At 39.9% G+C, this 18,476-nt stretch overlaps 1 protein-coding gene across 1 annotated transcript in view; it reads left to right on the forward strand.

Moving 5' to 3' along the window:
* Positions 1–18,476, forward strand: part of PACS1 (phosphofurin acidic cluster sorting protein 1) — a gene marked incomplete in the record, with an annotated part of 1,397,033 nt that overhangs the window by 1,071,221 nt on the left and 307,336 nt on the right. The window contains 1 exon segment of the mRNA XM_044075887.1: positions 180–222. Coding sequence (XP_043931822.1) covers positions 180–222 — 43 coding nt within the window.

An 18,476-nucleotide genomic window follows, 5' to 3' on the forward strand; every position in this document is an offset into this window, starting at 1 on the left:
CTTTAGTAAAAGGTCAGACTGAAGCTATTATTTTGAAGCCCGTTTGATATTTTGCTGCATAAATATCTCCCTTGAAGATCTTTTGCTTTGGTGAGTACCTCATCCAGCTGTCTTTTTTTATATATGTATACCTCATAATGTAATTTCTAACCACAGAGCTTGCTTGTTTTTCTCAACAGACGTGATGAAGATTCTTATCAAAAGTTCATCCCATTCATTGGTGTGAGTATTGGTGTTAAGTGGCTTTGCTGTGCTTCTCTTTGCTAGAAATAGTGAGTAAATATGGCTTTGCTAATTGTACAGGACAGTTCTGTTATTTTTATTGTTTCTGTTTTTGTGTATATTGGCCTGCACAGATGCATACATTGGAATGGAAGCACCAAAAAGAAGCCTCATTCCATTGCATTTGAGCTGCCATCAGAATAACCATGTGCACTGAGTGGGGTTTTTGTTCAGTTTACGATCCCCCTTCATCCTTGTTTGTATGTATGTATGTCTGTATGTATCTACGACTGTGTGTATAAATATTTTTGTACTGACCTGAGATGCTAAGCCTCCAAAAGGTCTTGTTACTGAGCTTGGCCACTGGTGAGTGTCCTGTCAGTGTTTGGAATGCAAAAAACATTTCTTCCTAGTAAACTCTAAGTTCTGTTTATTTTCCACACAATTGGATCCCCATGTTTGGAAACTAATGTGGTACATATTTCACTGGCATACAAGTCTCTAAGATAAAGAAAATTGTCTCCTTTATTTGATATTTAATAATATCTGTAGTAAGAATGTAGTCCATGTATATTGCTTTGTTCACTCCAGCCATATCCTTACACAGGGAACCCTTAACATAACTAATTTCATTTATATTTACCACCTAGGGTTGAAGAATCCTCTCTCTTTCTGTAGACCAAAAAAAGTATTCGTTTCTCAACAGTCATCGAGAGCTAGACAATAAGAGCTTAGTGTTGGCACTGTGTAATTTTGCCGCTGTTTCAGCATTTAACTGCATCTGCCTTTCTTTTGTATTCCATTCACTGATTTCTGTGTATACTTAGCTTCCCATGCAGCTCAGACTGCTTAACATATTTTATTAAGAAGTGTCTTTTTTCAAATTAATTTGCCTCTAGGTTTATTTTATGGGACACTATTATACAAAGACAAGTGTTTAGCGCTGATGAGCTCATGACACCTGGACAGAAAAAATGCTTGAGCTGTATGGCCTGCATCCCCAGGGTGTACATATTTAGTGAAGCCATCTTCCATGAGTTTTTTTTTTTTCTATGCACTTATTCCAGTCGTGCTTGCTGATCCTGAAGTCTCCCCTTATTCGCCAAGGCCATTTCCCCTCCCTGCCTTGGGCTTTCCTTAGTGAAAGGCCATCATACAGGCAGCCTCAGCAGTAGTTTGTGTCCTCACCAGCATCCAGACTGTAAAGGTATATTTATTATGGTCCCTGACCTCTCACTTGAATGGGGGGAACAAGTGAGCCACATCACCACAAAAGCAAACTTCCCCATCCCCTGTGAGTGCAAGCTCCAATATACTTCAGATGAGGATTATTGCATTCACATCTAGATGGCCTAACACCCACCCCCGGGCTGTCTTTTGCATCGCCATCTATCCTCTGAGGAGCTGTACCATTGGATGATCCCATCCCATCCCTAACAAAGATGTGTCACTCGTTCATCTCTAATACATATAGCAAAAAGGCTTGGGGTTTCATTCAGATGTTTTAATGCATACAAACAGATCAGGATGGATAGCAGCATCTTTCAATATGAACAAACTAGTTAACAAACAGAGCTTATACCATGCTTTACATCTCAACAGCTAACTACAAAATGGCAATCAGGCTCGCACGTGCTCAGTATTTATACACTTGTGCAAGCCCTTGGATAGCTTCTTAAAGATATATACACACGCATTGATCTACATCTTCCCTCTTAAAAAGATCGCCCTTTATACAAAACAATATCAGAGCTAGATATGCATTACTATGTACATTGAAAACACAATGTTCATGTCCAGGTTGCTTCATACCTGCTACAGGGTTTAGAGATTCAACCACATCTAGTAACATAACAGTTGGCACCAAATGTAACAACAGGGACAGTCTGCAATGCACAAAATTAGGAACTTCTGGATTCATCACAGGAATGTCCCCTGGAACTTCCTCAGGAATTGGAATACCAGACAACTCACTCTGAGATAGAGCCTTTCTTATAGGCTGTCTTTTGTGGTATAGACTCAGACACCAGTTTCAAATACTTCAATTCTGCCTAAAAGTTGCTCCTTCTGATTATATAATGTACAATCTCGGCTCTGGACCAATATTCTTCACTATACCAATCCGATCATAACCTTGGGATATTTGCATCCTTACCATTTTGGGTAATGGATTGAGTGTTTTTCTGTTTTTATTGTAGTAGGAATTCTGGGATAGGCAATTCTTCAACAGACTGGCTTTCACTGATCTGTTGTTCTTGACGCATGGAACCAACAATTGACTACTTTATGGTAATATGTTTCTGGTTTGTCTCAACAGAAGTCTCTAAGCAGGTGAACTAAAACGTTTGTCACAAGGAACATTTCTGTGATTCAAGAGATTCAGGAAAACATCACTATTATCTTGTTTAGACTTCTCTAGTAACTGTTTTGCACTTTGGACTGCTCGTTCCGCCAAACCATTTGGCTGCAAGTACTCTAGGCTACTTGTGACATGAGTAAAGTACCATTCTTCAGCAAATCTTTTGAACTGTTGGTTTGTAAACTGCATGCCATTGTCAGAAATAACTTTGTGCGGACTGTCATGAATAGCAAAATGACGCTTCATCTTAGTAATGACTGTACTGGATGCTAGGTTAGGAAGTAGGTCAATCTCGAACCAATTGGAGTACAAGTCTACAAACACCAAATAATGTTAACCATTCTGCTCGAATTGTCTGTGGCTACTGTCGACCAAGGTAGTTCCAGAATCTGGTTAAGCTTAAGTGATTCCTTCTGTTGATAGGCTTAGTACTATTACACACTGAACAAGATGAAAGTGCTGTCTCGGTGTCTTGTGACATAGAAGGCCAAAATACAAGTCCTGTCACCCTTCTTTTGGTAGGTTCGGTTTCTGGGTGACCACAGTGCAAGATAGTAATATACTCTAGTTGCAAGGACTTTGGAACATTACTTTCAGACCTTTCATTATGATACCTTTGTCAGACAAGATCTCATCTCTGTGTGGAAAATAAGGTTTAACTTCTTGAGGTAAACTAAATTGCTTTCACGGCCATCCTTGATTGATAAAGTGGCTGAGCCTTTGCAAAGCTGGATCTGTGGTTGTGTGATCGCTCGGCTAATCAAGACATGCGGAAGAAAAATTTCTCGCTTCCATGACTTCAGAATCAAGGTTCTCATTCTCATGCTGTTCTGTTTTATTTCTGGGCGATCTGGATAATGTATCAGCAAGATAATGAAGTCTGCTTTTTAAACAAGATTGAAATTGTACTTTTGCAATCTCACCATCATACATTGCAGTCTGGCTGGAGCTGAAATGCATTGTTTTTTTTCAGGATGGTAACTAATGGTTGGTGGTCTGTTTCGATCTGGATAGGTCTACCATAAACATAATCGTGGAACTTCGAACATGCAAACACAATTGCCAAAAGCTCTTTCTTAGTCTGGGCATACTGCATTTCAATTGGGGTAAGAGTTCTCTATTCATAGGCAACTGGTTGATCCTCTTGTAAAATGACTGCACCAGGATCCAAATTTCGAAGCATCACAGGAAAATGTAACTGGTTTGTGAACATCATAGTATCTGAGAGTTGGTGGACTAGCAATTCTCTGTTTCAGGACATCAGGTGCTCTTTGGTGTTGCACTAATCAGGATACATCTTTACTTGTCAGCTCTCTGAGTGGTGCTGAAAGTTGGCTTAAGTCTGGAATGAACTTGCCTAGGTAGTTGACCATGCCAAGAAAACATTGCAGGGCTTGAACATTGTCTGAAGCTAGCATCTCAAAAATGACTGTTTGCTTTGAAGGGTCTGGTCATAAGCCTGTACTAGTAAATAAATGACCAACAAAAGTAACTTCATGTATCCTGAATTTGCATTTGTGTGGGTTGAACTTGAGATTCACTTTACGCACCCTTTCTAGAATTTATCTGAGGTGTCTGTCATGGTCTGCTTCATCACGACCTCATCCTAGTATGTCGTCTATTGTAATATCTCAACCATACCCAGAAAACATTTTCTCCATTGCACGTTGAAAGACTTCACTTGCAGAATTTATCCCAAATAGCATTCTCTAAAATATGTACCTGCCAAGTGGAGTACTGAAAGTAGTGAGCATTGATGATATTTTGTCGAGTTGAATTTGCCAAAATGAACTCTCTGCATCTAAGACAGAAAAAAAAATAGTGGCATTAGCATCAAGACTGTGACTTCTTGGACTGTGCGCATTGGATGGTAAGGTCTTTTTAGCGCTTTGTTCAAATCTCTGGGTCACTACATATTCTGATGTCATATGAGCTTTTCTTATGTCCTTCCACCATGGAAGATACCCATTCAGTTGGAGTTTCAACTGGACAAATCACACCTTGTTGCACCATTTTATCTAATTTGACTTTGATGTCTTGCATGGTTATTGGAACTTTACGTGCTGGCCTGATAACTGGATTAATGTCTGGGTCTAACATCATAGACTACACAACTGGAAGCTTGCCAAGTTTGTCTTGGAAAAGATCAGCATAGGTAGAAAAAATGTACTGGGCAAAATTAGAGTAGTGGTCTTTTGAACTAACATAGTGGACTTCCTTGTTAAATGAAAGCAGTCCCATTTTCAAACCGTCTCAGAGGCCTAATGACTGGAAGTGTCTTTTGACCACATAAATAAGTCGTAGCTACTCCCAGCAGAATAACATCAAAGCACTACTGAGCCTTCAGTTTGAAATTTTTCACCTCCATAAGCAACAAGTTTCTCACACCTTGCCAAATCAAGCCTTTCACCTTTACATACTCTGGCAAATGTTTCTGTTCATATAATATTGCACTTGGAACATGTATCAACTTTGAGCTCTGTGGGTTTGCCATTTATCCGAACAGTACAAAATACTTCATTCTTGACCCTTAAATCTACTGCATTGACTGTTTCATGAAGCACTGACACACCATCAACATAGAGTAGGCTTTCCACTGTCTAACTGATCAACACGTTTCTTAACATGTTCCCTTTTTATGATTTCATTTATTGCATCTGTGGCATTGTTGACCAAAAGCTAACCACTTTTCCCTTTTAGATTCATGGCTTACACCACAATTATGACAGTTGGCAATGAAACTAGGTTGAGGCCCATGCTTTGAGTTTGCTGGCTCACTCTTATGCTTCACTGAGACTGTGCGAAGTCTGGAATTTGCTCGATAGTTGTGGGATTTACCAGTGAGTGCTGTAGGAGGTTACAGTTACTGCCATGTGCTTGGATCTGTTTCTTTTAATAACGTGCTACATGCTGTCAACATGAGGTTTATCACTGTGTCTTCTAGAGCTGCTCTCATTTGTAAGCATATTTGTGTACTTTTCTGTGAGCTTGTATATCTGACAAATCTCAGTGGCCTTATTCAAAGTTAAATCACTGTCACAAAGCAAAGTCTTTCTCACAGCATCATCTTTTATACCACACACAAGTCTGTCCTTTATCAACTCATCCCTTAAGTCACCAAATCTGCACGTTTTAGCTTTATTTCTCAGGTCAGTTATGTATGCGGCATAAGTTTCACCAGGCTTTTGATCCCTTGTGTAAAGTAAGTGCCTTTCCATTGTAACATTTGTCTGGGGGTTACACATTTCTCTAAATTTACGTTTCAAGCACTTGGGTCCTCCCTTGACTCAGCTGGTACAACAATGTGACGGCTTTCCCCCCTCTCCTGTATAGATAGTAGGTACATACACAAATGAGCGTTCCCTTTCTATGGCTTCTGAGACAGCTAAATTAAGCAGAATAAATGCCTTTTTGTGGTCATCTTTATCAGAAAATGCATCCTGTATGAAAATGTCGTACTCTTGCTCACTCTCCAGTTCTCAGCAATGTCACTGTCAAACACAAGTGCACTGGATTTTCGAAATCCATCTGTCATGCCCACAAAGTATACACAAACACACTGAAAAATATGTCCCCTGTAATTATGCATGAACTAACTACAGGATGAAGCTCATTAGCTCCTTATGACTTTAATCTTCTGAGCTAAACTGCCAGACTTTTCCTGCATGTGCACACATTGCTACTTGTCTTTGAAATGTTCCCTTTCATTTAGGGTTCTGCAATAGGAAGATTGGAGCAGAATTTTTTTGATCTTCACTAAGAATCTCCACTTCAGTTCTGTGACCCCCTCCTCCAACTACTTACAACTCCCCTGGCTGATGTTCTGATACCTAAGATGTTTATTCATCAGCTAAAGCAGTAGTTGATACTCGTACAACAGAGACTTTGTCAACTACATCACATTGGCCAAGCAAATTAATTACACAGTTATGATCACAGAAGCAAACCAGGTAGGTTTACATGCACATTCGCTAACACCTACTTACTGTACGCAAACCATATGTGGTTCACTCACTGTATTGAACTGCACCATATACTGCTCAAGGCCATCATATTGTTACAAATGCATTGCAAAGCTCTGAGTTTTTCAAGATTACTTCCTTCTTTGCATTTCTTAATTTGTGTTACACACTTCTCAGTATTAGTAACAGAAGCAGATTCTTCTTCACCATCCCAGAGCTTCCAGTCAGATCTCCCACAGCCTCTTAAAGTACTTTTAAGTGAAGAGTGCTTTAATACCTGCAGTACACATTCTGATCTGATTGCAGCAACAATCCTGCAAAGATGTAAAACACAAGTACTTTAGCTCAGGGTATTCATCCCACCACACCCATATTTGTAAATATTAACTCCAAGGTTGCATAACTATGACAAAAACAAAATCCTTGTTTTAAAACTAAAGTCGTCTCACAAGGAGTTGACCAGCAGAAAACAGTGAAGTGTAATTGTGATGGGTAATAGCACATTACCTAACTCTCCATAAGCCTCATACACTCAACGATGTTCATGCTTACCCGATTAACAATGGCCAGTATTGTATCTCTATCATTAGGCTGTTGATATATTGGGCCTTTCTAACATTTGACTTAAAGTGCTAAACATGACGTGTATGAGAGTATTAAACTGCACCTTCACAACTTTCTCTGAAATTGTTTTGATATTGACTTTGCAAAATAGTCTTCCTGGCCAAAATACACACAGCTGCCATTAATGGCTTTTAGAGAATGGACTTACTGTACATCAGTACCCTGAGTGGAGAACAAGTGTTCTCCAGCAGGATATTAATGTACAAGTAAGGACCACTGAAAAATGTCTGCTGCTTCATGGCAGCATATCAGGCCGCCGTGGAGCTCGGACTTAGAAAACAGAACAGCCACCATTATTTTACGCTCACTAAGCAGCGCTTTTGCTGTTTAGGGAGTGTAAAATGAAATAAAAGTAAAAAAAAGTGTATGTATGTGTTTGTGTGTGAAGGTGTATGCATGTATGAGTGTGAGAGGGAGATCAGTTGAGCTACTGTTTTATGCTTGCTAAGCAGCGCTTCTGCTGTTTAGTGAGTATAAAATAAAAAGCGTGTGTGTGTGTGTGTGTGTGTGTGTGTGTGTGTGTGTGTGTGTGTGTGTGTGAGAGAGAGAGAGAAAGTGAAGTGTGAGAGTGATCAGGTGATCCCTGTCAGCATCACAGGACGTCTTTGTGTACTTCTCCACCATACCTCTTGGCAAAAGAAATCTGGACAGAACTACAAATAAATGTATTTATTATTTATTTATTTTACATTTGTTAACCGGGTTAGTCCATCTGAGCATTAGCTCGTTTTCAGTGGAGACACGAGGAGAAAAGCCCTGCAATCAGTATTAACATTTTACATAAAGTCAGCAAAAAAATTGCATTGGCAGCTAAAACAATTAGAGAAATAACATTTTACAATAAAGTTTTACAGAAAACAGTTGGGTACAAATGTTAGAGATCAAACTGCAAAAAGCATTTACAACAAATCATACAGAAAATCAGTAGAGTACAATGTCAGAATTTTTACAACAAAAACTTAGGTATAATGTCAATGTAGGGAAAACAGTGTTCATTATTTCTAAATAGTTATATACAGTATAGGTACAGATGGAGTAGTAAGGTAATGTAGAGGTTAAACAACGAGAGGGAGGTAGATGGATATTAAGCCAGACAGTGCAAGAGAAAGGAGGGATGAGAGACAAGCAAGGGTTAGGTAGTTTCAGGGAGGATGACTACAATGGCAGGACCATTTATTAATTAGATATTCCCGAGTGGCTAGTTTGAAATGTTTTGTTTGGTTAAGGGACCTAATTTCTAGGGGTAGTTGGTTCCAAGTTGTAGCAAGTTATAGTTATAAAGTAAACACCCTGATTTGGTTTTGGGTATATCGATCTGTAGGAAGTCTTGGTCTGAGCTACGTAATGTCCTGGTTGATGGAATATTTAGTTATAATTGATTGAAGGCTAGGGCAGAAAGAAAACAAAGGGCTGAAAATAGGGACATATTTTAAATATTGCTCATATAAACTTAGAAAGTTGCTAGAATAACAGGGTTTTTGTTAGTGTGAATTTTTTTCTGAAGCAGAGATGTGTGTGTGTGTGTGTCTGTGTGTGTGTCATACATCTTATACTAGAAATCTGGACAATGCCTGTTATAACCGGGGTACAAAAGCCCAAAAATAGGGGCAGATTTTAAACATTGCTCTTATAAACTTAGAAAGCTGCTAGAATAACAGGATTTATATTAACATTTATTTTCTGAAAGATTTGAAGTCTGAAACTCAAATGGATGTCATTATTTAGTGATGTCAGTAATCAAATTATCCCAGTGATTTGCCAGAAAACCACAAATTTTATGAGGAACAGACCAAAAATAGGGAAAAATCTGAACATTCTGCAAAAATCTGGACAGTTGAGAGGTGTGGTACATGGTATGGTGTGTGTGTGAAGTGCACAAGATGACTACTGGTAGCAACAGCAGTAAAGAGGTTTACAAACTCTGCATCTTTCAGCTAAAGAAATCTGGATAAAGCCTAAAATAAAGGGAGAACAAAGGCTCTAAAATACAAACTTAATTATTGCTCTTATAAAATTACAAAGCTGCTAAAGTAAAGGCTTGAAATGACAACAACGGGATTCTGTTATTAAATGCTCAACTTCTCTGTCCTTTTTCTCCCATTTTACTGTCCCTGCTGTAAATAAACAGCAATACAGCATGTACAATATTGTAAATTGGCAGTTTCTGTCCACTAGAACAGTACCTTATTGTACTGTGGTGGTTTCCCTTTCAAAAAACTTTTAACCCACCCTGGAAAAGCTTGCTGCAATCGCCAACTTATTCATGTCATCAAGGCCAATGAATACATGTAGTTTTCTGGCCAGCTCCCTCCCCAAACTGACATCACTACAACCGTCCTAAAAACCCACCCATGCTGAAATGTCACAGCTTCCTGGTCCTCCTTCTCCTACCATACAGAAAGTAAAAGCTAGAACAAGGAAACAGTACATGAGTCTGGTCCTTTGCTGTGAGCCATCAATCACAGCAGGTAACAGATCAAATTACCCTTAACACTTTGATAGCTAGTGAAGTTAGGTGTGTGAAGGAGGATGGGAGCTGTTGAAGTATTACAATTCAGGCTTCACAAAAGACTGCAATTTAGCCATTCTAAAAAGAAGCAGCAGTAAAAAGCATTTTGAAAGTCTGTTCTGTGTCTTTTGCACTGTTTGTGTTTTAAGTAGTCACTGAACGGCATGAAATGTTACTTAAAACTGACTGACTGAAAGACAGCAGTGTATGCATGTAAAACCAATACAGTGACAGGAGCTTTAGGCAGAAAGAGGCCTGCCGTGATGTAATTTTTTACAGACACACACTGCATTGTGGGATACCTAGAGGCAGACTAAACAATCTGAATTGCTGCAAGATGCTAGACCCCATGTAGTCAGACTCAGAAATTATGTATAAAAATATCTTAAAAACCTGTAATTAGTCCCACAGTGGTGTTACAATGTAGGAAACACCAGGCCTTGATGAAGTAAACATGTTTTAGAGTCTGTGGGTGCTTTCTCATTTAAGTTAGCATGAATTTTCTTGAGGAAAAGAGTTTGAGCCTCCTACCTGTGGCATCGGGCCTCATAGCACCCCTGGGTGGGCATTAATTACACATTAACACATGCACTGTCGGGCGTTATTGCTTCCGTAAGCTAAGTTTATTTACTTGTGTACTTTTTACCAGGAGTGTAGTCTAAACTTGATGGGCTTTTGACAGTCAAGACACAGGTATTGATTCAGTACATTGATATCCTGAGCACCTTTACATATGTTTAGGAGTTGTTTGTACAACTTGGCCTCTCCGTTCAGTACAGCAGTATTATGGCTCATAAAACTGTGAGGAAGTTGTACATTTAAAATGCATGGCAGTCTTTTACAAGAGTATACAACCACAAGAGATTTCCTGTGGTTTAACAGATCTAAAACATGTGCTAAGAATAATGAAATCTGCCACATTTATGACATCATTTAATGTTTTAAACTTCACATAACTCTGGTTATTTAAAGAAAGTATTAGAGCTTTGTGGTGTATTATTATAACACTTCTCACATATCATTGCTAAAATGTGTTTTTTACATCCTCCAGATAGATTTTCAATTGTTTTTCAGAGCCTGTTTGCTTAATTTGTTTCTGCTTGTCTTTTTTAAGAGTATTGTAAAATAATGTTGGCATTTTAATGTAAAAATATTGAATATTAAATATTATCAGAGTTATGATGCTGTGTTTAATTAGGCAGACGAAGCCTTGTAAGTTTGGCAGTTTGTAACTTCTTGACCATTGCTTTTCTTATCAATGCAGAAGCAGCCATTCTTTAGTACTGCATCAAAATGCACTCATGATTCTCTAAAATGTGTTCAGCTGTTTTTCATATCCACCTTTCACACCATGTTAATATGATTGCTCTGATAAGGTAACATTACTGAATTAATGCATTTAATTTTTGCAAGGAAAATGTTGAAGGTAGTCAGATTCAGTGTGTAGCTTCACTTTGTAAAGGATAGCTTTAAACTCTTTTAATATTGAAATGCTCACCAAAGCTTTCATTATGCCCTTTTCTTCTGACCTCTTCATGGGTATATTGCAATTTCTCATGTACGGGCCAAAATGGTATGTTTTGCACATGAGAAAGATTTTGCCCTGCATTAACTTGCTTGAATGGTACTCGATTTGGAAATGATTATGATGAACTTTTGAGCCAGGCCAGAATTTAATTATGAGAGAAAATAGGCTTGTGTTTAGCAGGTGATCCTCTTCATAACAGATGTCTGCCTTTGTATAGAAAATTTGTTTTAGTAGATCTTCCCTGCCAGTGCCTACCCCTTCAGCCAGTTTTAAAAGCAGTCAACTTATATTCCATTGCATGCTGCATTTTTTTGTAACATTGCCTGCACCAGATCTTTTTTTTTACTGCTCTGAATATTACTGACATGTAGTCGGTATTCTCTTATTCCCGTAAACTTTCACTGTATCTATTTATTGAAGTGTTGTATTAATGGTTATTTTAGCTGTGAGCCTCTCTGTTGTAATATAGACCACTGCGAAAGTCTTTTACTGGCATTGTTTTGTCTAGTCAGAGTTTCACAGAAGTGACTAATTATTTGACCACCGTTTAGTCAAGATTATTGATTTGACCACTGCATCAGTGAAAATTTTATTCAAAGTGGTAATCCCCCTACCTCCCCATTGCAAGGGGTTGTTCCCACTGCAACTCTTACTTATTTTGTCCATCTCCAAGTTGTAAACCTTGTAGGATGTAATAAGTGTTAAACAAAAATTTTTGACCAGAGCAGCATTTAGTTTTTCCATGTAGTCAGTTGTCATTGATACATTTTTTATTATTATTATTATTATAATGCAGTCTCTTGTGCTTAATAGCATACACAGAAAGGCTGTTTACTGCTGTCCACCACTACTTTATTCTCCCTAAAGTGAATATATACACCAATGACCTAGGTTCAAGTAGAGCCCCAGGAACCAAAGGAACTAATACAGGGAAGCTGGGAAAGGAGCAGCAGCTGCAATTCAGCTTCATGTTGTGGAGGAGCTGCAGTTGGTCAGTTGGAGGACCTGGACCGCTATATTTGCATGAGCAATGCACTGCATACTGGGAGGGGAGGCATATGTGAAAGTATGCATGCATATTCTGAAGCAAGCATTAGCGAAAGTTAGACGGTGGTAAGGAAGAGGGAGTTATGGAAATAACCAGAAAAGCCTGAACTCCCACCAGAGGGTGATATCAGCACTTTTACGGCTTGACTCCCACCTTTTAGTGGAAAAATGCTCTGGTCTGGAGCGTTCTTACTAGTAAATGGGTTAGTAGGATAGAAATTAGAATCAAAACAGTGCAAGAAACTTCTCTGTGTGGAAGTTTTTGATTTTCTATATGTCTAGTTAATTACTATATATTAAAAAACAGAAAAAAAAATCAGAAAACAGTAGTAGAAGTAGTGAAGTTAGAAACATCCTAAATCAAAAAATAACTTATTTTTAAATATTAATATTATACAGAATTATTAACTGTATTAGGTATTTAGAAGTAATCCAAGAAGTGTAGACAGTCTATTTCCAGTCGAACATCCTTTATTAAGCACACAAACAAGTGATCCAAATAAAACAAGAAAATAAACAGAATGTTAGTTTCATCCCAAACTGACTAATACACCTGTTATCAGGTATGGGAGTGGTTTATTTAGGTGTAAAACAAAGTGTAATGGTATACATGGTAACAAATTTAAATCCTTTCCGCCATCCTTATCAGTGTGGTATTTGAGCTGGTACTGTCCTACTTACTAAATGTACCTATAAAATTAACAAAGATGTGGTACTTATTAAACAAAGTCTGTGAATTTGATTATTATTAAACAAAGTCTCTGAATTTATCAAAGACGTTTTAATACATGGGTTTGGAAATATTTTTACATTAGACCATTTGGCAGTCAAAAAAACATGTTTTGGCATCCAGAAAAAAATACATTGTCCAAAACATAATCTATTTACATAAATTATTGTTAACAAAGATTGCTTTTGTCCCTCTAGACTTCTTCAGGTCTGTGTACAAGAACCCTAAAAATATATATCTACAAAAAAATCTTACTAAAACTAACAAATATACATATTAAAAACAGTAAACCAAAATTAAAACAAGAATGCAACCTTATATGTACATTTAATGAGCAAGTTAAATCAAGGAAAAGTACATCAACTTAGTGCTGGCCAGTGTGGGATAGTAAAAATAGTGTCCTTATAAAAGTAGTGAACAGTCCATATAAAATAACACTAAAATGAATACTTAAATGAGGATGTACGTACTATTTTCTGTACTTTTAGATTTTTTACAGATTTTTGGATTTCATTTAGAACACACACACACTGTAAACAGACTTAGCAAGAGAAACAGTGAGCTTCTCCTCCCTTGAAACTCACATTTGTTGAAAATGCATCAGACAACTCCTTAAACTACAAGAGAGATGCTGAGATTCATAGTGAAATCGAATACAGTGAAGTACCAATTATCGCCTATGTGAAAGGAGTAAGAATTCAAGACAAATGTGTAACGCATTTGCTAACAGCCTATAATAGCCCGCTAGGCACAGGAGCATGTCAGGAACTTTCTTGTGAAATAACTTGGCAGAGTCCCATAGAAAATAAATGAAGGCATGAAGGCTGAGAGAATCAAACCATGTGTGACAGAAAGCAGCCCTTTAATAGCTCATAGCCTTAATCATCTGCAGTAAGTGTTAGACAAATTGTTTTAGCTTAAACACAATACATTTCACCCCTGTGTGACTACAAAAAAAAAAAAAAAAAAAAAAAGCTAAAAATATATTCATAGTTAAATTATTAACATTAAGCTCAAACTTCATACTGTCCTGTTTATCTACAGGTAAGTAATACACGCTTGTCAAGATTCAACAGAAAAAGGAAACTAAGTGTCACATCCAAGAACATGACTCATACGATGATTCTTTTCTTTGCTACAACTGATTCCCTCCCTTTACACCATAACTACTGTGGTTCATAGGTAGTCGCTAGGCTTGCAGGCCAGGGGACTACATAGGAGCCTAACCCAAATTTCCAGTTACCCCAAAGCACTGTCTGGTTAAATGACTTGCAAAGGAGTACATAAATGTGAGGCAAAATCAGCGATGATGATCTTCGTGTTTCACTGTTGCAGTCCTTACAAAATGGGTTATCTGGCTCCTGGTAGCCCACAGTCGGCCAGAATACTAAAGTCCTAGGTATATGACGTTGGCTGCCTTCGGTTTAGGCCTGACATCAGGTACAAAAGAAGGCAGCCAATGCCATTTCCTCAGTCTTTCTTGCCACGGAGCCTGAAGCAGATGCATTTTGCACGGGTGCCGGTCGGCCGAGTACCTTCTTTTTGTATTCTGACAACTTAGTTGAATACATCCTCAGATAAGTACCCCATTGGGGACCCTCTTTTCTTGCTTTAATGAATGTCAGAGAAAGTTAATAACTGTCTTGCCTGTGGAAAACAGATTCCGCACAATGATTTTCACTCCTATTGTATTACTTGTTTGGGCCTTGAGCACGACGTTCCTAATTGTGTTCTCTGTGCTTCTTTCAACCCGCGTACCATATGCTGTAGAGCTAGGATCTTGTTCAAGCATTTTGGAGTTTGGCCTAAGTTTGTCGGAATGGTGTCTTCTGGTCTCTCGACTTCAGATGTTCCTAAGAAGCACAAGGATAAAGACCGCAACAGCCTTCGGGTCAAATTAGCCGACGACGTCCCTGTTAAGTTGGTTGTCGGCCCAGCGGTAGTCAGTGAGTCGCTTTCTTTGCCCCTGCAGTCCAAGGATGTTCAGCAGCAGGCGTCTGTGGAGACCTTTTCTGAGTCCTCCATACCGCAGGCTTCCACTTTGTCTTCTGACCCTCTGCCAGTCACCGCCTCTGATGGATCCAGAGCCACTAAGCAGGCGCCAGCTTCTGAGGCCTCTTTTCTACTCCTGGAGATGAGATCCAGACCGACTACCTTGATTCAGAATTCTGCGGTGGCTAGGCCTCCCGAGTCCCTCCAGCTTTCTAACAGGCCATCCTGCCGAAAATCTACTCCTAAGCAGGCGTCGGCCTCCCCTCAAATGCCTCAGGCTCAGATGGTTAAAATGGCTAGTGATCTTTTGACCCTTATCAAGGGCTCTCAGCCACCTTCTAAAAGAATTCGGGAATTGTCCCCAGAAGCTTTCTCTGCCTCAGACTTTGAGGTTTACAGCAATTCTGCTGATGAAGAGGGAAACTCTCCACTTTTTTCTGGTTTTGAGGATTCTGATGCAGAAGACTCCATCCCTTCTGCCTCCACTCCAGAAGATTTTTCTTTTGGAGATGCTCGGAATACTCTTAGGGAGCATTTCAAATGGGAAAGTCAGGACTTTCCTCAGTCTAAGAAATGGATTAGGGAATTCCTGGATTTGCCACAGCATGAGCCTTTGGCTATCTCTCCGTTTTTGAAAGTTGTTGATGTTTTCATGGTGAATTATTTGACTCCTGATTCTGTTCCTCCTGCTCCCAGAAAGCCTGGCAGGTATTGTAGAGTTCCTGATTCTCATCAGTTCCTTTTCAAGAATCCTACTGCTGATCCAGAAATTATTTCTCAGGGCCCTAAGGGTGTTAAAGCCACGGTTGCTAAAAATCCTGTTCCTTCTGACAGGGAATCTAGGGCCTTGGATAGATTGGTAAAAAGGTTTATACTTCTTCCACCCTGGCTATTAGGTCTGTTAATTGTCTTTATCATACGCTTAAGTATCAGCAGCATACTTTGGAGGCTATTAAGGCTAATATTGCTGGTGTTCCTTCCCTGATGGAAAGTAAGGACATGCGTGATTTATTGAATTCTGCCACTCTTGTCACTAAACATTCTCTACATTGTGGTTTCTACACTTTGGAGGCTTCTTGCAGGGCAGCAGCCACTGGTCCTGTCATTAGAAGACATGCTTGGCACGGGGAGCAGCCCCTTTCTGAACCTGTCAAGTCTAAATTATTGGATGTGCCTTTGCACAAGGACAATCTTTTTGGTAGCAAAGCAGAAGAGGTGTTGAAAAAGTTGGAGGATAAGGCCAAATCTATGCAAACTGTTAAGGACTTTCTGCAAGTTCAGCCTCCTTGTTTTAGTAGGCATTGCCCTTCTAAGAATTGGACTTTTCTTGACCCTAGTAAACAGAGTCGCACTAGGTCTAGGGTTACAAGTCTTCTAGGGTACAGACTTCCACCTCTCAAAAGGCTAAGCACTGGCAGGCTTCCTCTTCTAAATCGGGTAGTTCTAAGCAAACTTCCCAAAGCAAGCATTCCCAATGACTCCGGCCTACCTCTGACTGCCTCTGCGTGCCCAGGGTTTCCTTTGTGGGGAAGGTTAATTATGTTTGCAAATGTCTGGTTCACCATCACAGACGACAAATGGGTGCTCAAAGTAGTATCCCAAGGCTAACAAGTTCTCCTTTCACACCTTCCCTGTCCACCAAGGATACCCAGATATCCCCCAAATCTAAGGGCAGAAGCAGAAAAACAAATTTCTTCTTTACTAAACCTAGGTGCAATAGAGCTGGTTCCTGCACTACAGATAGGACAGGGTTTCTACTCGAGGCTTTTCTTGGTTCCCAAAAAAGGGGGCACCTGCCACCCTATTCTGGATTTGTCCATTCTAAACACTTTTCTGTTTTTTCCCAAATTCAAAATGCTCACTCTTCAGCAGTTGCTGCCAATCAAGGCCAAGGATGACTGACTGACTGGTGACTTTGGATCTTAAAGAAGCTTATCTGCACATCCCAATAAGGGAAAGCTACAGGCAGTTCCTTGGCTTCAGGGTGGGGAACAGGCACTTCCCATTCTCTGCACTGCCGTTTGGCTTAACTACTGCTCTCAGAGTTTTAACCAAATGCCTGGCTCTGGTCATTGCTTTTTGCAGGCAAAGAAGCATTCAAATTTACCCTTACTTGGACGATTGTCTTATTCAGGCAAACTCTCCAGAGCAACTTCTAAAGGATTTGGACTTTGTAAAGAACCTACCTCTTTGGGCTACACCATCAATGAAAATAAGTCAAAATTGGTACCCACCAGGGAGAATGTATTCCTGGGAGCGAGCCTGAACTTAGCCGCCCAGATGGTATTCCTCCCTCAAGCGAAACAAATGGATCTTTCAAATTACTTCAAAAATTTGGCAAGCATGACCCAGCTTTCTCTGCAAGACAATTCCTGCAAGCCCTGATTCCATATGTCAGACTGCATATGAGGAAAATACAATGGTACCTCAAAAACCTTTGGTCTCAACACACTCAGGATTTAGACTTGATACTTCCTCTGATGCCCTGCCTGCAGACTGAGTTCCTTTGATGGGCGATGGCCTGTGCACAGAACAAAAGCCTGCCTTTCTGTCCACCTCCTGCCAGCCAGACTCTCACCACAGATGCCTCGGATTACGCATGGAGAGCACATCTAGGGGGCAGATGCATTCAGGGGACTTGGAACTCTCAACAGATTCATCAGACAACACCACAGTCATGTGGTACATCAACAAGCAGGGAGGGACACACCCTTACCCCCTGTGCAGACAAAGCATGATACTGTGGTCCATAGCAGCTTCCATGGGCATTCATCTGACAGCTCAGTTTCTTCCAGGAAGACTCAACACCTTGGCAGACTGGTTGAGCAGGCAGGTCCTGGATCCTCACGAGTGGCAACTAAACAAGACCATCTTCTATTGCATCATTCAGCATTGGGGCACTCCGCAGGTGGAGCTCTTCTCATCTGCAACCAATCACCTTCTTGCAACCTTTTGCACCAGGGATCATCACAGCAAAGCTTGTAAGGTGGATGCTCTGTCCTTCCCCTGGACACAGATCTCAATCTATGCATTCCCTCCTCTGCCTCTTCTTCCTAGAGTGCTGTTAAAGATAAGGGACGAAAAACCAAAGGCCATCATCATAGCTCCAGACTGGCCCAGACAACATTGGTATCCACTACTTCGCAGTCTCTCCCAGTCTCAGCGTTGGCATCTCCCCCTGATACCAGATCTCTTGATTCAGGAGTGGGGGAAAATTCTGCATCCTCATCTTCAGACTCTGCATTTGGCAGCTTGGCTCATAATTTAAACCTTTCCCAACAAGTGGTTGAAGTCCTTCGTGAGGCCAGGAGGGCCTAGCACTAGGAAATCTTACACAGATAAGTGGAAAAGATTCTCCGTTTGGATGCAGACAAGAGGGGAAGACCCTTCTCAACCTACTCTTCCTCTTATTTTTGACTATTTGGTCGGCTTGCTTAATGGTGGACTTTCCTTTTCTTCTATCAAAATCCATGCTTCAGCTGTTTCAGCTCATTGTTCCTTTG

Source organism: Protopterus annectens, chromosome 6.part1, assembly GCF_019279795.1.
Source record: "Protopterus annectens isolate FY-2018-M chromosome 6.part1, PAN1.0, whole genome shotgun sequence".
Lineage (NCBI taxonomy): Eukaryota > Metazoa > Chordata > Ceratodontiformes > Protopteridae > Protopterus > Protopterus annectens.